The sequence below is a fragment of the Dermacentor silvarum genome, chromosome 1, assembly GCF_013339745.2.
Source record: "Dermacentor silvarum isolate Dsil-2018 chromosome 1, BIME_Dsil_1.4, whole genome shotgun sequence".
Taxonomy (NCBI): Eukaryota; Metazoa; Arthropoda; class Arachnida; order Ixodida; family Ixodidae; genus Dermacentor; species Dermacentor silvarum.
Genome location: NC_051154.1, coordinates 448,153,767 through 448,175,451, shown reverse-complemented (window position 1 = coordinate 448,175,451; position 21,685 = coordinate 448,153,767). Strand labels below are relative to the sequence as shown.

Here is a 21,685-nt window from a genome sequence, read left to right as displayed (position 1 = left end):
AGCTCATTAGAATATTAAACGGAATTGGAGAAAGAACGGAACCCTGTGGAACTTCCCTGGACTGATTATATTTTGACGTCGAAACACCGCCTTGTGAGCAATAGAATTTTCTACATCTTAGGAATTCATAAATCTAATTTCCTATATATGGAGGAAAATTCATGTTCTTAAGGATATTGAGGAGAATGATATGCTCTACACTGTCGTATGCCTTAGCTATATCAAGAGCCACTAGCGCGGCAAACCGTCGCATGTGACGAGCAAGCTTAATATATCCCTCCAAATCAACGTGCGCACACCAAATCGAGCATCCCGGTCTAAATCCGATCTGACATGAGCTCAGTAATGTGTTAGTAGTTAAAAACCTCATTATCGGATGTATAACACTCTTTCTATTAGTTTCATAATGTTAGATGTTAATGCAATGGGCCTTATGTTGTCCATATGCAATCCCGCTCCTTTTTTCTTAAGTAGGGGGAGAATTTTAGCAAGCCTCCAATCTGGAGGAATCCAACTGTTCTTTAGGGAGTAGTGATGATATTAGGTAGGTCCTGTGGAGATACGTCGAATAATATTTTTAGCATGCTCGTTGTTATGCCATCTGAACCTGGAGCTGAGGCAGGTAGCAGTCTTACAACGTGCGCAAGCTCTTCAATCGTCACATTTATAAAACTGTCCTCGGATGCAATCTTGACAAAGTTAAATTGTAGCTGAGCTGTAAAACGGTTTTCTAGTCCTCTGGAAATTTTTTCCAATGATTCTGATAATTCTTTAGGCGATAGGACTACTGAATCAATATTTACTGGCGTTGGTATAGCCTTGAGAAACCGAAGAAACCTAAAAAGCGCTTTTTTATTGGCACTCTTCGACAGAAAATTATATCGTTTTTCACCATAATTACTTTTTGCTAAAGATACTGTTCGTTTAAACATAACTGCAGCATACGTATAGTTACTCCTATTTGTATGGCATTGGTTAAGAAGAAGTTTCTTCCACGCAGCCTTTCGGCATTTATAATCTCGTGCACATTCATGGTTCCACCAGGGACAGCCAGAACTACCTTTTGCTTTCGATACTGCAAACTCAGATTTTTTTAGGGTACCCTTCAAAACCGCGCAAAGGCGTATAGCTTTAGTGTCTCTCTCCATACCTATCAAAGATGCTAACGTCGACTGTAACGTTTTATTAAATTTTGAATAGTCCACAAATACATGTACTTCATTATCTAAAGAAATTAGGGGCAGACAGTATCCATCAGTATAGGACGGTGATCACTACTTGTGGCGTCATCAACGACAGCGCAAGATGAGGATGATAAACTTGAGCTAACAAATGATAAGTCTAAGACATAGCGCGGCTGACAGCGAACAAAAGTTGCAACTTTAGTATTTAAGCAAGTAAAATTGTTCGAAGAAGCCCAATCCCACAAACGTTTCCCGGATGCATCAGTGCGGAAGTCCCACGCCACATGATGTGAATTGAAATCACCCGTGAACAACGTGTTCTTTTTGCAGTAGTCAAGGTGACCTCAAGTGTACTGACATCTTGTATCCCAGAAGGGAAGTAGGTATTGACTACAGAAAGTGGTGCGCAGCCTGGAAGTGTTATCTCTAATACTAAAATTTCGCATTCAGGAGACGTAGTCTGATATTAAATTTTTGCTCTATGACAAATTTTAGATGAAATGAACGAAGCCAACCCGCCACTTCGGGAACGCCTATCCAATCGAAAGCAACGACAGTTTCTTAAATGAAAATCTTGACCAGCTGTGAACCATTTCTCTTGCAACAGTATAATATCAGGAGTATGTTGGGTAATTAGATATAATAAATCAGTAGGTGCTGAAAGTATTGACCGGCAATTCTATTGGAGTACCCTAGGCACCCTATGTTGACGAAAGCTGAGCAACAGCCACTGCTTGCTCCAAAATGCTCTCTTTCAGAAAGTCTGTCCTATTAAGGGAATTTTTGGCACACTTTTTTGTTTTGGAGTTAGTAGGAGAATTAGGCAGTTTGTTATTAGGAGATCTGGTGCGTTTATGAGTCCGAGGGTCCATGTCTACATCCTGAATGCCTAGCGATTCTGATTCCGAGTGAACTTCTTGATCAAATTGTTGTGAACTTGAAGCCCGCGCCAAATCTGTGCTCGCGGGGAGGAGTGATTTCGGCAATTGTGATTTAGGAGACTGAGAAAGAGTGGAGATCTGATTTTGGACATTACATTTTGTTACAATCTGAGATATCTCTGAGAATTGCGTCGACAGTACTTGCACCAATGAGTCTGTCAGATTTCCTAGAAGCTTTTCTATTGCTTTTTCAACAGCTTTCTCTATTACGTTTGTGATCGTCTGGGAAAAAGATGAGTCCATACTGAGTGAGTGGCGGGCTGTAACTCCAGCATATCCCTGTGTTCTGCTTTGAATTTCTGCAAGAGCTTCTCGACGAGAGCAACGTCTCCTTTCTATTATTTCAACCACTTGAAACTCCTTGGATCTTGCAGGGCAAATCAAATCGTCAGCGGGATGATTTCAATTGCACGAACAGCATGATTCATCTGGAGATCTGCAATTGGCACTATGTTCATCCCTGCATTTACGGCAACGAGTGGTTGATCGGCAACCGTTAGTGCTATGGCCAAAACGCCAACACTTGAGGCACTGTAGAGCTCGTGGCGCTAGGGGTTCAACCCTGTAAATCAATGGCCAGGCCTTAATCTCTGATAGGCGAGCCGTCCCTGCAAACGTCGCGATAACTGTTTCAGTAGGGACCTTCTTGTTGGCGACTACCCTTGTGCATCGATAAACAGATACTACACCTGCCGGGGAAAAAATGTCTAAGATTTCTGCTTACATCTACACCGCGGACTAGGCCTTTGCAGCAAGCTAAGTGAGGAGGGATGTGACAGCTTACCGGGTGCGAAGCGAAATTAGTGCATTTTAGCAGATCTTGCACAGAAGCCTGGTCCGGCGACGAGCAGAGGATCCCCCCTCGTGCAAACTGTCGAACCTCGGTGATTAGCTGGAAGGGATTGGAGACTGCCCGAAGTTCCGTTTGAATGGCTTTTGGATTCTTCATACGGATCATCACCCCATTTGTGGATACTAAAGCCACAAGAACGCTGCTGGTTCCGCTTCGAAGAAACAGCTCCACCGGTATATCCTGAGGAGGGATGGAAGCAGACCAGAGGGAGGCCCTCTAGCCTGGAGATGAGACGGACATCAACTCAAAATGAACCACGACTTTCAATCAAAAAAGAACTGAAATAAAACAATAAATGTAAGAGAATAACCGCCGGCTACATGACAGCAAACCCGAAAGTAGGCTGGGTCAGGGCTAGGAGATCTCAGGCAAACACACTCTCTGGAATGGCCCGAACCGTGGCAGGCTCGACCTCCAAGACACCTCCAAGTTCTACCAGCCCTACCACAACTGGAGCGATGATGATGATGATGATAACCTCAGAACATGGCTCGTACCCACTCCGCGGGATTGGCCAGAAATTGGGCACCTCAACTTTTAAATCTTTTAAATACGGTTATTGAAACTACTGTTACAGTGCAATTTAGTAATCAGAACAGACAGAATTGCGTATCGCTTCCTCTTCCTTTTCATTTTTCTTCTCAGATTTGCTTCTCTTTTTGTCTCCTCTTGTGTCGGTCCCACAACACCACAAGTGCGCGGTGGCGCGTATATTACTGTCACAAAGGATTCGGTACAGGTCTTTCTCGCAGCACGACGGCGTCTGCTGGGCTTAACCTGCAGATCGGTGATCCATTTTGTAAATATATTCTCAAGCGTCTTTTCTCCCCGTAACATTTTTGTGAATGTGCAAACTTTTCGAGTATCAAGACGGATTTACGCAGCAGACGCTCCTTGGCTGCATGTACAATGCTAGCCGAAGGCGGGGACGAGAATGCTTCGGGCAGGTCACCAACCGTGCCTCAACCAGCCGCCAACCGCCCCGTCGTCGTCACATAATCGCCTCACCCAAGGCACCTTTTCTGGCTCTGACACTACCGACGTTGAAGATTGGCTTCAGCTGTACGAATGGGTGAGCACTAGTAACAACTGCGAACCAACGCTGATGCCAGCGAACATCATACTTTACCTGACGGTCACGGCGCATGTGGTTTCTGAACGACGAACAGGAAATTACGAGCTGCGAGGTATGTAGGCAAAGGCTCATCGATCTGTTCGGCAAGCCCATCGGACGCTGTCTTGCTGTGCAGAAAGACCTTGCAAGCTGAGCTCAGACTTGCACCAAGTCCTATGTGACGTAGATTCAGGACGTGCTCGCGATTTGCCATAAAGTTGATCAATTTATACCAGAAGAGGAAAAGACCGCGTTTGGCGACATCGCCGATGAGCAACGACGTGACCCTTACCTGAGAGACATCATTCTCTGCCTGACGGACCCGACCAGTTCTCCCTCTCCGCGTATGTTTGTGTTGCAAGATGGCATATTGTATGGTTACAACATGCACCCTGATGGCCCTGAACTGCTGCTGGTCGTTCCCAAGCATATGTGTGAGACTGTACTCAAACAGTTGCATGATGTTCCGACCGCTGGTCATCGGGGAGTCTCAAAGCAATATGACCGTGTTCGGCGTAGTTTCTTTTTGCCCGGTATTTACCATTCCCTTTACCGTTACGTCGCCTCCTATAATCTTGTTAGCACTGCAAAAAACCAGCAGCCCTACCAGCTGGCCGTCTTCAGCAAATTGAAAGACCATCTGAGACATTTTTTCGGGTTGGTCATGATATTCTTGGCCCTTTTCCTCAATGCCTTAGTGGGAACAAGTGAATAGCAGTTGCTATGCACAACGCCATCCGGTACGCCATCCCGCGGGCTCTCCCTACCAGTTGTGCAACCGACGTCGCTGACTTCCATATCGAAGCTGTGATACTTCTCCACGGCACTCCCCGACAACTTCTTACCGACTGGGGCCCCTACTTTCACTCAGAGATTGCCCAGGACATCTTGCACACCCGCGCTACAAAGCACAAGATTACAACGGCATCATCCTCAGACCAACGGCCTCACAGAGCGGCTCCATAGAATTCTAACAGAAATGCTGGCTTTGTACAGTCAACCACAAAAGTTTGCGGACCACGCGAGCGCGTGCCAGACTGCCTATCCGCGCCACCTAGCGGTACGCCACCTACCGGCGACAGGGACGCTCTCCCGGATATAAGCCCTCTTGGTACTCGCCTGCCTGTTAATTTTTTATTTCCGTGCATGACATTGTTAGTTCGTTGTGTTGACGCAGAGCGCTGTCTGCGATAAGACCGCCACATATCTGGCTTGATAGCAGTATCGGAGCAATCACTGCAACCTTTGTCGACTGGTGTGCCAGTGGGTAGATAAGTTTCACGAAGCGCTGCGACGATTTTTTTACGCGACGTTTACTGGCGCACTTTGGTTGGCAGCATCTTGGTCCAATGAGTGTTGCTGCTTCTGCGTCTTGAGAGAAAGGGTAGGGAGGTGTTTCACTGTCATCAAAAATAAAGAAAAAGCGGATGCATAGAAAATTTTCTTTCACACATAGGCGCATCTTCGCATCAGTCGCTGAAAACGTAGTAGACTTGCTTCAGGCCACGTGGTGATTGCCTATTTGGAAAGATGCCGCTGCGTGTTCCACTTGACGAAAGAAGGCACATTGTGCGTTTATTTATAGAGGGAATACCTCAGCGCGAAATCTGCCGCCGAACCAACAGGAGCCGGACTGCCGTGAATAGGATTATTCAAGCTTTCCGCGACGATGACAGATTCACAGATATGGAGCGCAGTGGGCGTCCAAGGGCCACGACTGAGGAAGAGGACCGCCTGATTACGGCCGCCATCGTGGCTGATCCTTTTCAAAGTGCAGAGGATATCCGAGAAGCGCTCTCGCTCACGGTATCGTCTGAGACTGTAAGAAGAAGGCTGAGTGAGCTTGGCCTGCAGTCTTTCGTAGCAGCACAGAAGCCCTGCCTCTCAGACAGCCAGCTACAAGAACGACTCATGTTCGCTACAGCAATGAAAGATTGGACAACAGAGAAATGGGGCGATGTCATCTTTAGCGACGAGTCAACTTTTTCCACGCGCTGGGACCAACGGAAGCGGGTTTGGCGTCCACTAAACTGCAGGTGTGTTTACAGTGTATTGGCAGTTAATTCACGAAGCTAATTCTGCATCACAACATGTTTCACGTAAAATGAGCTTTTGGACATTACGAGATTTTTCTCTAGTGGTATTATGTTGAAAACATTAACGATTGTTTCATAGTACTACTTAGTCTGAAGCTAATTAAAAGCTGCCAGTGGGTCTTTCAGTACTATCTAATGATGTTTGCACGTTTTCTATTGCAACTCTATAACAGCATTATAAAGTTCATACGCAAGAGGAATCACAACATTTTTAGACGCGCCGCTGGAACCCAATTGTATGCTATTTCTTGCAGATATCTGCCTAATTACACACAGAGTGTTCTATCCAGTGGACGGTGTTCAGTGAGCGTGTGGGGAGCAATCAGCAAAGATGGCCTTGGTCCCCTTGTGCGTCTGGAAGGGCCCTTCACTGCGTCACGGTACTGCGACGTCATCACTAGACACCTCGTTCCATATGCGCTGGACGGTCTCTTCAGCGACGGCTGCTATTTTTTTGAACACGACCGCAGCCCGATCCATAAAGCACGTATCGTCCAGTCATTGCTAGAAGAACATGCTGTTTGCCAGCTTGAGTGGCCTCCATGTGGCGCCGACTTGAATCCCATAGAAAATGTCTGGGGCATGTTGAAGAAACGGCTGTCCACACGAGCCAACCGCGGCCGCACGGCCGATACGCTGTGGCAAGCGATCGCACAAGAATGGGAAAGCCTGCGCGGTCGACCGGAGATTACTGAATCTTTGTACGAGTCGATGCCCACACGCATCAATAAGGTGCTAGAAAACGGCGGACATTTCACTTCCTACTAGATCATTGAGAGACCTATGTTTCATGACACTTCTGTAAATGTCTTGTGAATAAATTCATCCCCTTCAGACACGAATTATGATGCACTGTCTGCAAATGCGTCAAATGCGCATGGCATCATTTCAAGACGCTCACTATTACATTCCAAGAAAGAAGACGAAGCAATGTGCTGTTTTGTGCGAGTTTCAGTAAAAAAAATTAATTAGCGTATAACTCATTATCTAATTATTCTGAAATCCGTCAGCTTCAATGCTTGCATAAAAAGAATCAACTATTAGGCCCGAAACGCATGCACACTTGCTTTTTCGGTTGTATTCGTGTCGACCGGAGAAAAAAATACTCTTGACGTTGGTCTTGGAACGCGGCACGTCGAACGATTGTCTAACATGGTAGTGTCTCCAGCAAAGTGATCATCTGCAGCAATACGCAGGACAATGAAGTTAACTGACCGCTAGTTGTCCCATCAGGAAGCGGACACGAATGTGCACACTGAGTTTTAGGTCATTTGAAGAAACACGTGGCGTGGGACGCGCCTCCGAAGTTCGAGTCCCCAAACGAGGACGCCGTGTCGCAAAGGGTTATAAAAAGAGTAATCGCACCCGATTATTTCTTATTTTTCTAAATGTAACCACTATAGCAGCGCGGTGGTTCGGGCTTTGCGCAGCAAAACCTGGGCGCAGGCGATCAAATCCCGGCCGCTACTGTCACTTAGCGATGGGGGAGGAACGGAAAAATTCTGCCTACTGACTAAGCATCTGTGTCCCATGGCTGCCTCACCGCTCACACACGCACTCACGAAAAAAAACAGCGTGGCTACGCGAAAATAGAACTGATAACAGCCGAATAATACGCTGTCTGATTACTTGTACTGATATTCTGCTCTCAAAATATAAGCAAGTAGCCCTGGCTAACAAAGAGCGCGTCACGTTGAAAGAGATAGGTAGAGAATATTTGCGCACAGTGCGAAAATAGACAGGCCATAGATTTAAGGAGGGATGCGTCTTCAACGTAGCGCTGCTGTCGATCGCTGGTGACGTAGCGGAAGTGTCGCGAAGAGGCTCTTGGCCACGCGCTCGCGTGGTCCGCAAACTTTTGTGGTAGACTGTACGTCTCTATACCAACCACCGTGACTCGAATTCCACTCTGCCATTCTTCACATTCACCTATAATACGTCCCGACATGATTCTGCTGGTTGCTCTCCATTTTTGCTCTTGTATGGACCAGATCCTATACTACCGTGTGACACGACACTCCCAGCGGTTCTCGAGACGTCGTCAGAATATGCTCATGATGCCATATCTAGAGCTGCAGAAGCACGTGAGATTGCCCGCCTGCGTCTGACCACTTCCCAGGAACAGCAAAGACGGATATATGACGTTTGTCACCACGATGCCCACTTTAACCCTATTGACGTCGTGGTTCTTTGCAAATCAGCACGGCGAGTTGGTCTTTGTCAGAAGCTGATTTTTCCCCTATCAGACCTGTACCATGACTTGCGTCAAGTGACAGACGTGACCTACAAGATTCAACCTCTCGATACCTCCACACCACGATCCTCCTCTGATATCGTTCACGTCGCTCGACCGAAGCGACATCACTCGAACCTACCAAGCGCCGGGACAGCGCCTTCGCCACCGGGGGTGATTCAACGAGGCGCTGCAGTAGGGAACAATAATGACTGGACTGACGAAGACGACGATCGTCGATAGTCGCGTGCACGGGCTTCATCTTGTATGCCTGTAGCCTGTCCGTTCTATATATTTTGTAAATATATTGACAAGCGTCTTTTCTCCCCGTAACAATTTCTATAGGAAGAGAGGTAGATAAGTGATAGATAGCGACACAAAGTTGAGCTAGTTGGTAAGCATTCATGATTAAAAAACATTGCAGTTTCACCCTAACAGTGAAGCAATGAATGCGATAGCAACATGTTAGAATAATACACGAAGTGTAAAGCTTGTAATAGTAGTGGCAGTATGTATTCCAGTAACCATTAACTGACTAAGAAAACATATGGTGTGACGTGTGTAGACACATGAATAGAGAGAACACCTTGAGCGCGAGAAACATCAGTTAAAACTGCAGGGTCTTGTCGACGTTGCCACCTTGTGTTGACCTGGCGTTCAAGTACTGCAGAATTCTCACGGCAGGCACGACGTGTGCGTCAGCTTCGGGCGTTTGAACTGCGAGGCTGTCTCGACATTTTAGCTCAGCCTAGGCCTCTTGTTCCCGCAGCGCCATGCCTGGGCGCCTCTACCATTTAAATGGAACCGGGTAGACCGCTCCTCATATAGCTAACGATTCGGCGTGTCAGGTTCTAGCCCCGGGAACCTGAAACGCGTAATAGCCATTGCGTTGGGGTGGAGGTGTGCTAATCCAGGTCATGCCGGCTATTTAGCTTCTGATTTTAGCGTCCGTGTAGTTGTCAATGGCATTCTGCATTCTCCTTAGTTCCAGTCTCTTCTCAAATGGCTTTCTAGCTTGCCTTTTTCGTCCGGTGGTAGGAAGTTGTTGCCTGCGTGTGTCCGGCGGAGATTCCCGTAGCGGCGTTGCCGTCGTTACCGTGGGCTCCATCATCATGTAGACTTCTTTATCCCACGCCGTGATCCTTTTTCCTTTTGTCATGTTTTTCAACTCGGTTCGGATTGTATTACGTGCTTCAATTTTAATGTTCCATAATACCGGTATCGTTACGAGATTGAGCAGCACCTCGTTTCTCGTGCGCTTCGATAGCCCCATGATCGAACGTAGGGTCGCTCTTTACAACTTTTCGATATAGCTGAGATCTCGATCGGAGAAGTCATACAGAAGTGCCCAGCAAAAATTTATTTCCACGGCGACTGTTTGTGCAAGTGTTTCGAACGCTTTCAGCAGCGCTCCGCCATGCTTTTTTGATATTCTTTGGACCATGGGCTACGTACAGTGGGCTCCAATTTTGTTTAGTTTGTGGATCCACTCCTGAGGAAGTTTCAGCTAGAAATCCTCGAAGTTTCAGCTTCTCCGAGTATACTAATTTCGTTCGCAGGTGAAAAGAGAACTAACGCGAGCATATTGTCATTGAGGTTGTTTTGGGCCTCTGGAGTAATTGGTTCAGAACATAGGGACGCAAGTTTGATACATCGAGGTAAAATTCCAGTGGAACCAGAATCCAAATCACGTCACATTCGGTATCGCATATAACCTATCTGTCAATTTAACTGGGTATTTTGTTTTCACATACACAAACACACAAAAAGAGTATAGGCCAATGGCACCGAGAATCCGCTGCTCCCTAACTCTTGAGGACTACATCGAAGGAGTAAGCTTCGAAGAGCTAATCTGGCCTCTTTATTTAGACAACCTTCACTGAATTTTCCACCGTTTCCATAAAACGCTCTTTGGAGTGACCCTCTACTGTAACTTATTGTCAAACTTCATTGCTTTCTTCGAAGCTAAAACAGAAGAAAAGAAATATTGCGCTGAACGCTAACATTATCTCTCGAGGACCACTTCTAAATAGTAAGCCACTCTATAGTCAGAGCTAAACTGGCTATTGAAGGTCGGTTTGTGGCTCATGAGTAATGATTCAGAATATTGGAACGCAGGTTCGATACAAGGTTTGAAATTCCCATAGAAGAAGATTACAAATCAAGTCAGATTCGGTATCGCACTTAACCCCTCTGTCAATTTAAAAGGGTACTTTGTTTGCACACGCACAAACACACAAGCCGATTCAAATTGCGCCTGCAGATGCCAATCCAAACCAAACTATTGGCTACTGTTCTAGCATTAGGCAAACTTAGCCACGAAAAGGATCGTCAGCTGCTATAGACTCGCTACGTTCTTCGCTTTACACGGCAGTGAATCACAATCATCATTATCAGCCTATATTTATGTCCACTGCAGGCCGAAGGCCTCTCCCTGCAATCTGCTATTACCCCTGTCTTGTGCTAGCTGATCTAACATGCACCTACTAACTTCCTAACTTCATCATTCCACCTAGTTTTCTGCCATCCTAGACTGCGCTTCCCTTCTCTTCCTATCGATTCTGTAACTCTAATGGTCCATAGGTTATCAATCCTACACTTTACGTGTCTTACCCACTTCCGTTTGTTTCTCTTAATGTCAGATAAAAATATCAGCTATCCCCGTTTACTGGCCGATACACACCGGTCTCTTACTGTCTTTTAACGTAAAGCCTAACATTTTGCGTTGCACCGCTCTTTGTGCGGTCCTTAACTTGTGGTCGAGCTTCTTAACTTCCCAGTTTCCGCCCTGTATGTTAGCACCGGTAGAATGCAATGATTGTGCACTTTTCTTTTCAGCGACAGTGGTAAGCTCCCAGGCAGGATTTGGCAATGCCTTCCATACGCCCTCCAACCCAACTTTATTCGTCTGTAAATTTTCTTCTCATGATCAGTCTCCCATGTAACTAATTGACCTAGATAGATGTACTCCTTTACAGACTCTACAGGCTGACTAGCGATCTTGAATTCTTCTTTACTTGCCACGCTATTGAACATTACCTTTGTCTTTTGCATATTAACCTTCAACCTCACACTTACACTTTCACGGTTAAGGTCCTCAATCATTTGGTATAATTCGTCCCCATTGTTGCGGACCAGGACAATATAATCTGCAAACGGAAGGTTGTTGAGATGTACGCCCTTGAACCTCAACCCCACGCCTTCCCATTGTAATAGCTTGAATACTTCCTCTAAGCATGCAGTGAATACCATTGGAGAGCTTGTGTCTCCTTGCCAGACCCCTTTCAGTATAGGTAACTTTAATTTTCTTGTAGAAAACCGAGGTACCTGTGCAATCTTTGTACATATATTCAAGATATTCAACACTGGAATGCAGGCGCAGTTTCTCATTTCACAGGCTTTGCCAATTACTGCACAGGCAATGTGAAGCCGTGCAAAAAAATAAAAGTGTCCACTAAAATATTCTGCATTTACTCAGGGCTGGGCAGCCCTCTCGCGGACCTTGGCAGCGTGGGCAATGATCACTGTGCTCACACGTTCCAGCCGGCTGTGCTTGTACTTCTCGTATGGTGCCTTGTGGCCGCTTTTTGGTGCATCAGGAGAAGTCCTGCCATGCGCTTGATGGTGGGCTGCAGGGCCTCCTCCGTGTAGCACCCAAAGTGCGACATCAGGGCACCCCACATGTGCTGGTCCTCCCGGTCAAACAACCGCAGGGAGAGGAAGACGGCCGCAGCAGCTTGCTCCGAGGGCCGCACCCATGCCATGGGGTAGTCCAGCAGGCACGGCAAGAGCACCAACTTGACCACGTTGTGCTCCACAATGTCAGCCTGAGCTGCCTTGGAGTTTTGGCGCGAGAAATGAAGGCATAAGGGTCGCCCCAGGGACCAGTCGAGTGTGCGAAGGATCTGCTGCTCCATGCGCAGCACTTCCTTGCTCTCGTAAGCACCATCGGTGACGTAGATTACGTCTCCAAGTGTGGGCCGCATCATCTCCTCAAACTTGCCTGCAACAACGATGGCCGACACACCCAGCAGCTGAAGCTTGTAACGGCTCACACTCTGCACCTGCACGAATCTGTCAGTGAATGAGCCGGTCAGGAACAGCTGGAAGCGTTGGTGCACCATCATCATCCAGTTTTATAAGGATGGCCCTCATCTCGGCTGACACCGGGTCTGCAGCCAGAGGAACTTGGGCTGCAGAGGCCACTTGGTCTCGAGGTATGCCATGTAGTCGAAGATCTCCTGTGCATGCTGGGCGCACATCTGGGGCTCATCGAGGTCGCCCAAATCGCTGTCAGGCAACCCAGGTGGCAGCAGAGAGGCCGAGAAGGCCTGTCCCTCAGCGTTGGGCTTCTGCTCTGCGTTGATTGTAGCCTTCTGCAGACTCTGGGACAGGGCAGCCACATCCTCAGTTATCCACAGAGTAGGCGGCAGGCACGCCAGGTGACACACCAGTCCGTCCTTGTTGCCACAGGCATCACTGGGCGACGCAAGGGCAAGGTGCCTGTGCCAATTGGAAGCCTGTCGTTGCCACAATTCGGAGCAGAACACATGCCGGCAGAGACATTCGCGTGGGTCACGAAAGACATACCGGACATGGTACACACCAGATCCTGGACAGGCCTGGGCTTGAAGTTATCCACGGAGTAGGCAGCAGGCACCATCTCTGCAGGCCAGGTGGCACCCCAGTCCACACTTGTTGCCGCGGGCATCTCTCGACGACAAAAGGGGCGGCAACCTGTGCCAATTGGAAGCCTGTCATGGACACAGTCGGCGCAGAACGCGTGCCGGCGAGGGAATTTATTTCGAGTGGGTCACGAAACACTTACCGGACATGGTGCACACCAGCTCCTGGAGAGGGCTGGGCTCAAAATTATCCACAGAGTAGGCAGCAGGCACCATCTCCATCTCTGCACGCCAGGTGGCACCCCAGTCCGGACTTGTTGCCCCAGGTGGCAGTGGAGAGGCCTTCTATGCCTCAGCGCTGCCACCTGGGGTACCCGACATCGATGCGGGCGACCTCGAGGAGCCCCAGATGTGCGCCCAGTATGCACAGGAGATGTTTGACTACATGGCATACCTTGAGACCAAGTGGCCTGTGCAGCCCAAGTTCCTCCGGCTGCAGACGGAGGTGACACCCGAGATGAGGGCCATCCTCATCAACTGGATGATGATGGTGCACCAACGCTTCCAGCTGCTGCAAGAAACATTGTTCCTGGCCGTCTCACTCACTGACAGATTCCTGCAGGTGCAGAGTGTGAGCCGTTCCAAACTTCAGCTGGTGGGTGTAGGCCATCTTTGTTGCCGGCAAGTTTGCGGAGATGATGCCGCTCACAGTTGGAGACATGATCTACGTCATCGATGGTGCTTACCAGAGCAAGGAATTGCTGCTCATGGAGCAGCAGATCCTTCTCACACTCGACTGGTCCCTGGGGCGACCCTTGCGCCTACACTTCTCACGCTGAAACTCCAAGACAGCACAGGCTGACATGGTGGAGCACAACCTGGCCAAGTTGGTGTTGGTGCTGTGCCTGCTGGACTACCACATGGCATGGATGCGGCCCTCGGAGCAGGCTGCTGCGGCCGCCTGCCTCTCCCTGCGGTTGTTTCACCGGGAGGACCAGCATAGGTGGGGTGCCTTGATGTCGCACTATGGGCACTACACGGAGGAGGCCGTGCAGCCCACCATCAAGTGCATGGCAGGACTTCTCCTCGATGCACCAAAAAGCGGCCACAAGGCACCATACGAGAAGTACAAGCACAGGCGGCTGGAACGTGTGAGCACAGTGATCGTTGCCCACGCTGCCAAGCTCCGGGAGATGGCTGTCCTGCCCTGAGGAAATGCAGAAGATTTAGTGGACACTTTTATTTTTTGCACAGCTTCACATTGTCTGTGCTGTAATTGGCAAAGCCTGTGAAATGACAAACTGCGCCTGCATTCGCGTATTGAATATCTTGAATATATCTACAAAGATTCCACAGCTACCTTGGTTTTCCACAAGAAAAGTAGAAACTTACCTATCATGAAAAGGGTGCGACAAGGAGACAATCTCTCCAATGCTATTCACTGCATGCTTAGAAGTATTCAAGCTATTAGACTGGGAAGGCTTGGGGTTGAGGTTCAAGGGCGAATATCTAGACAACCTTCGGTTTGCAGATGATACTGTCCTGGTCAGCAACAATGGGGACGAATTATATCAAATGATTGAGGACCTTAACCGTGAAAGAGCAAGTGTTGGGTTGAAGATTTATATGCAAAAGACAAAGGTAATGTTCAATTTTCTGGCAAGTAAACAAGAATTCAAGATCGCTAGTCAGTCTGTAGAGTCTGCAAAGGAGTACGTTTATCTAGGTCAATTGCTGACATGGGACCCTGATCATGAGAAGGAAATTTAAAAAATAAAGCCGGGTTGGAGGGCGTATGAAAAGCATTGCCAAATCCTGACTGGGAGCTTACGACTGTCGCTGAAAAGAATAGTGTACAATCAATGCATTCTACCAGTGCTACCGTATGGGGCGGAAACTGGGAATTTAATGAAGCTCGAGCACAAGTTAAGGACCGCAGAAAGAGTGACGCAACGCAAAATATTTGGCCTTACGTTAAGAGACAGGAAGAGACCGTTGTGTATTAGCCAGCAAACGGGGATAGCCAATATTTTAATTGACATTAAGAGAAAAAAATGGAACTGGGTAGGCCACGTGAAGCGTAGGATAGATAACCGATGGACCATTAGAGTTACAGAATTGATAGGAAGAGAAGGGAAGCGCAGTCTAGGATGGCAGAAAACTATGTGGAATGATGAAGTTAGGAAATTATCAGGCGCAAGTTAGAATCAGCTAGCACAAGACAGGGGTAATAGCAGATTCCAGGGAGAGGCCTTCGGCCTGCAGTGGACATGAATATAGGCTGATAAGGATGATTGTGATTCATTGCCGTGTAAAGCGAAGAACGCAGCGAAAGAGTCTATGGCAGGTGACGATCCTTTTCGTGGCTAAGTTTGCCTAGTGCTAGAACAGCAGCCAATAGTTTGGTTTGGATTGGCATCTGCAGGCGCAATTTGGAATCGACTTGTGTGTTTTTGCGTGTGCAAACAAAGTACCCTTTTAAATTGACAGAGGGGTTATGTGCGATGCCGAATCTGGCTTGATTTGTATTCTTCTTCCATTGGAATTTGAAAGCCTTGTATCGAACCTCCGTTCCAATGTTCTGAATAATTATTCCAGAGCCACAAACCGACCGCAATAGCCAGTTTAGCTCTGAGTATAGAGTGGCTTACTCTTTAAAAGTGGTCCTCGAGAGGTAATTTATTTATTAGTTACCTTCATCGCCCCGTAGGGCATTACAGCAGGGAGTTTACAGACTTAACTAAATACATGAACAAATAATTACAATGCGTGGAAGAAAGCACCATTTTCTGTTATGTATACAATGCGCGATGGCAAACTGTTCCAATCTCGAACAGTTCTAACAAAAAAAGAATAACGGAAAACGTCACCCCTACAAGAAAATTCCCTGACCTTAGATATCTGAAAATTCCCTGACCTTAGAGATCACTTAGATATTTAGTGTGGTGCCTGGACATATTGTTCGCCGTTTATGCCTGTTTTATAATAATAAATATTGTGGAAAAATTTTAGTCTGATATGCCTTCTACGATCCTTCAGCTCTTGCCATTTATGTTTATGTTTGCTTTCTGTCATGCCAAGCTGCCGAGTATAGTTAGCAAGAACAAATCTAACTGCCCTATTCTGGATTTTTCTAATTTATTTATAAGCTCATATGTGTGTGGATATTCAAGTAAGCTCAGATATTCAAGTATTGAACGTACATGACTGAAATACAGCTGCGTTTTTAAGGTACTCAGTAAATGACTAAAATTGCGCCGCAAGAATCCCAAAATTCATGCTGCCTTATTTACAATATAGTTAACGTGCTTGTTCTATCTTAAGTCAGATGTAAAAAAGACGCCTATATATTTAAATTCCTTGCTTATGTTTAGATTAAAATCAGTAATTATATACCTATACGGATGATTAGCTCGTTTTCTTGCAAAGGTGACGTGAACAGTCTTATTTATATTTAATGACATATCCCAACGCACACACCAGTCTCCTATAGTATTTAAGTCAACTTGTAGGATTTGTGAATCGTAAATGGAATCTACGACTCTGTAAACAACACAATCATGTTACCGAGCAGCGGATTATTTCTTTTCTTCTGTTTTAGCTTCGAAGAAAGCAATGAAGTTTGACAATAACATATAGTGAAGGGTCACTCTAAAGAACGTTTTGTGGAAACGGTGGAAAATTCAGTGAACGTTGTCTAAATAAAGAGGCCAGATTAGCTCTTACTATAGAGTGGCTTACTCCTTCGAAGTGGTCCTCGAGAGTTAGGGAGCAGCGGATTCTCGGTGGTATGGGCCTATACTCTTTTTGTGTTTGTGTGTGTGCAAAGAAATTACCCAGTTAAATTGACCGAGAGGTTATATGCGATACCAAATGTGACGTGATTTGGATTCTGCTTCCACTGGAAGTCGACATGATGATGGAGCCCGTGGTAACGACAGCAACGCTGCTACGGGAATCTCCACCGGACACACGCAGGCAAGAACGTCCTACCACCGGACGAAAAAGGGAAGTTAGAAAGCCATTTGAGAAGAGACTGGAACTAAGGAGAATGCAGAATGCCATTAACAACTACACGGACGCTGGAATCAGGAGCTAAATAGCCGGCATGGCCTGGATTAGCACACCTCCACCCCAACGCTATGGCTATAACGCGTTTCAGGTTCCCGGGGCTAGAACCTGACACGCCGAGTCGTTAGCCATATGAGGAGCGGTCTACCCCGTTCCATTTAAATGGTGAGGCGCCCAGGCATGGCGCTGCGGGAACAAGAGGCCTAGACTGAGCTAAAGTGTCGACACAGCCTCGCAGCTCAAACGCGCGAAGCTGACGCACACATCGTGCCTGCCGTGAGAATGCTGCAGTACTTGAACGCCAGGTCAACACAAGGTGGCAGCGTCGACAAGACCCTACAGTTTTAACTGATATTTCTCGCGGTCAAAGTGTTCTCTCTATTCATGTGTCTACACACGCCTCACCACATGTGTTGACTTAGTCAGTTAATGCTTACTGCAATTCATACTGCCACTACTACTACAAGCTTTGCACTTCGTGTAATATTCTAACATGTTCCTATCCCATTCATTCCTTCACCGTTAGGGTGAAACTGCTATGTTTTTAATCATGAATGCTTACCAACTAGCTCAACGTTGTGTCGTTATCTATCACTTATCTACCTCTCTTTCTATAGAAATTGTTACGGGGAGAAAAGACGCTTGTCAATATATTTACAAAATATAGAACGGGCAGGCGACAGGCATACAAGATGAAGCCCGTACACGCGACTATCAGCGATCGTCGTCTTCGACAGTCCTGTCATTATTGTTCCCTACTGCAGCGCCTCGTTGAATCACCCCCGGTGGCGAAGGCGCTGTCCCGGCGCTTGGTAGGTTCGAGTGATGTCGCTTCGGTCGAGCGACGTGAACGATATCAGAGGAGGATCGTGGTGTGGAGGTATCGAGAGGTTGTATCTCGTAGGTCACGTTTGTCACTTGACGCAAGACATGGTACAGATCGGATAGGGGCAAAATCAGCTTTTGACAAAGACCAACTCGCCGTGCTGATTTGCAAAGAAGCACGATGTCAACAAAGTTAAAGTTGGCATCGTGGAGAAGAACGACATATATGCGTCGTTGCCTTTCCTGGGAAGCGGTCAGACGCAGGCGTGCAATCTCACGTGATTCTGCAGCACTAGATATGGCATCACGAGCATATTCTGACGTTGTCTCGAGAACCGGTCGTAGGATTGTGTCAAACGGTAGTATAGGGTCTCGTCTATACAAGAAAAAAAAAAGGAGAGCAACCAGCAGAATCGTGGCGGGACGTATTATAGGTTAATGTGACGAACGGCAGAGTGGCATTCCAGTCACGGTGGTTAGTATAGAGACGTACATAGCCAGCACTTCTGTGATAGTTCTATGGAGCCGCTCTGTGAGGCCCTTGGTCTGAGGATGATGCCGTTGTGAACTTGTGCTTTGTAGCGCAGGTGTGCAAGATGTCCTGGGCAATCAGTAAGAGACAGTAGCGGCGCCGGTCTGTAGGAAGTTGTTGGGGAGTGCCGTGGTAAGGTATCACAGCTTCGATAAGGATGTCAGCGACGTCGGTTGCACAACTGGTAGGGTGAGCCCGCGTCATCGCGTACCGGGTGGGCGTAGTCCGTAGCAACTGCTGCACACTTGTTCCCACTAAGTGATAGAGGAAAACGGCCAAGGATATCAAGACCAACCCGAAAGAATAACTCAAATGGTATTTCAATGTGCTGAAGACGGACAGCTGGTAGGGCTGCTGGTTTTTTGCAGTGCTAACAAGATTTACAGGAGGCAACGTAACGGTAAAGGGAACGGTAAATACCGGGCCAAAAGAAACTACGCCGAACTCGGTCATATGGGTTTGAGAGTGCCCGATGACCAGCGGTCGGAACATCATGCAACTGTGTGCGTATAGTCTCACACATACGCTTGGGAACGTCCAGCAGCAGTTCAGGGCCATCAGAGCGCATGTTGTAACGGTACAATATGCCACCTTGCAGCACAAACATACGCACAGAGGGGGAACTGGTCAGGTCCGTCAGGCTGAGAATGATCTCTCTCAGGTAAAGGGTCACATAGTTGCTCATCGGCGATGTCGTCAAATGCGGTAAGCGCGAGGAGGCAAGTTGTCCTCACAGGAAGACGTCATAGCCGTGTTCGGAAGACAGGTAAAGGTCCGAATAATGCGACGACTTTTTGCTTCTTCAAATCGTCGGCATTCATTGATGACGTTTCGCACAGTGCATGAGTTCTTAAAAACCAGGAGGGTAAACGCGTCACCCGCGATACCTTTGAGGATATGCGCAACCTTTTGCGCTTCTGGCATATTGTGATCAACTTTACGGCAAAGCGCGAGCACGTCCTGAATGTACAGTCAACCACAAAAGTTTGCGGACCACGCGAGCGCGTGGCCAAGAGCCTCTTCGCGACTCTTCCGCTACGTCACCAGCGATCGACAGCAGCGCTACGTTGAAGACGCATCCCTCCTTAAATCTATGGCCTGTCTATTTTCGCACTGTGCGCAAATATTTTCTACCTATCTCTTTCAACGTGACGCGCTCTTTGTTAGCCAGGGCTACTTGCTTATATTTTGAGAGCAGAATATCAGTACAAGTAATCAGACAGCGTATTCTTCGGCTGTTATCAGTTCTATTTTCGCGTAGCCACGCTGTTTTTTTTTTAGTGAGTGCGTGAGTGCGTGAGTGAGCGGTGAGGCAGCCATGGGACACAGATGCTTAGTCAGTAGGCAGAATTTTTCCGTTCCTCCCCCATCGCTAAGTGACAGTAGCGGCCGGGATTTGATCGCCTGCGCCCAGGTTTTGCTGCGCAAAGCCCGAACCACCGCGCTGCTATAGTGGTTACATTTAGAAAAATAAGAAATAATCGGGTGCGATGACTCTTTTTATAACCCTTTGCGACACGGCGTCCTCGTTTGGGGACTCGAACTTCGGAGGCGCGTCCCACGCCACGTGTTTCTTCAAATGACCTAAACCTCAGTGTGCACATTCGTGTCCGCTTCCTGATGGGACAACTAGCGGTCAGTTAACTTCATTGTCCTGCGTATTGCTGCAGATGATCACTTTGCTGGAGACACTACCATGTTAGACAATCGTTCGACGTGCCGCGTTCCAAGACCAACGTCAAGAGTATTTTTTTTCTCCGGTCGACATGAATACAACCGAAAAAGCAAGGGTGCATGCGTTTCGGGCCTAATAGTTGATTCTTTTTATGCAAGCATTGAAGCTGACGGATTTCTGAATAATTAGATAATGAGTTATACGCTAATTAATTTTTTTACTGAAACTCGCACAAAACAGCACATTGCTTCGTCTTCTTTCTTGGAATGTAATAGTGAGCGTCTTGAAATGATGCCATGCGCATTTGACGCATTTGCAGACAGTGCATCATAATTCGTGTCTGAAGGGGATGAATTTATTCACAAGACATTCACAGAAGTCTCATGAAACATAGGTCTCTCAATGATCTAGTACGAAGTGAAATGTCCGCCGTTTTCTAGCACCTTATTGATGCGTGTGGGCATCGACTCGTACAAAGATTCAGTAATCTCCGGTCGACCGCGCAGGCTTTCCCATTCTTGTGCGAGCGCTTCCCACAGCGTATCGGCGGTGCGGCCGCGGTTGGCTCGTGTGGACAGCCGTTTCTTCAACATGCCCCAGACATTTTCTATGGGAATTCAAGTCGGCGCCACATGGAGGCCACTCAAGCTGGCAAACAGCATGTTCTTCTAGCAATGACTGGACGATACGTGCTTTATGGATCGGGCTGCGGTCGTGTTGAAAAAAATAGCAGCCGTCGCTGAAGGGACCGTCCAGCGCATACGGAACGAGGTGTCTAGTGATGACGTCGCAGTACCGTGACGCAGTGAAGGGCCCTTCCAGACGCACAAGGGGACCAAGGCCATCTTTGCTGATTGCTCCCCACACGCTCACGGAACACCGTCCACTGGATAGAACACTCTGTGTGTAATTAGGCAGATATCTGCAAGAAATAGCATACAATTGGGTTCCAGCGGCGCGTCTAAAAATGTTGTGATTCCTCTTGCGTATGAACTTTATAATGCTGTTATAGAGTTGCAATAGAAAACGTGCAAACATCATTAGATAGTACTGAAAGACCCACTGGCAGCTTTTAATTAGCTTCAGAGTAAGTAGTACTATGAAACAATCGTTAATGTTTTCAACATAATACCACTACAGAAAAATCTCGTAATGTCCAAAAGCTCATTTTACGTGAAACATGTTGTGATGCAGAATTAGCTTCGTGAATTAACTGCCAATACACTGTAAACACACCTGCAGTTTAGTGGACGCCAAACCCGCTTCCGTTGGTCCCAGCGCGTGGAAAAAGTTGACTCGTCGCTAAAGATGACATCGCCCCATTTCTCTGTTGTCCAATCTTTCATTGCTGTAGCGAACATGAGTCGTTCTTGTAGCTGGCTGTCTGAGAGGCAGGGCTTCTGTGCTGCTACGAAAGACTGCAGGCCAAGCTCACTCAGCCTTCTTCTTACAGTCTCAGACGATACCGTGAGCGAGAGCGCTTCTCGGATATCCTCTGCACTTTGAAAAGGATCAGCCACGATGGCGGCCGTAATC

General features: G+C 47.4%; 2 protein-coding genes and 1 pseudogene across 2 annotated transcripts in view; 1 reads left to right on the top strand and 2 right to left on the bottom strand.

Moving 5' to 3' along the window:
- LOC119449171 (G2/mitotic-specific cyclin-B2) overlaps window positions 1–12,868 on the bottom strand; it is a 240,738-nt gene extending 227,870 nt beyond the window's left edge. Inside the window, exon 1 of the mRNA XM_049660844.1 lies at window positions 12,728–12,868. The gene's annotated coding sequence lies outside the window, so the exon portion shown is untranslated. The remainder of the gene's footprint in view (window positions 1–12,727) is intronic.
- LOC125942631 (uncharacterized) overlaps window positions 1–13,365 on the bottom strand; it is a 240,233-nt gene extending 226,868 nt beyond the window's left edge. Inside the window, exon 1 of the mRNA XM_049660846.1 lies at window positions 13,250–13,365. Coding sequence (XP_049516803.1) covers window positions 13,250–13,328 — 79 coding nt within the window. The 5' untranslated portion in view covers window positions 13,329–13,365. The remainder of the gene's footprint in view (window positions 1–13,249) is intronic.
- Window positions 1–14,268, top strand: part of LOC119455476 (G2/mitotic-specific cyclin-B2-like) — a 240,517-nt pseudogene extending 226,249 nt beyond the window's left edge.
- Window positions 14,269–21,685: the final 7,417 nt, after the last annotated feature.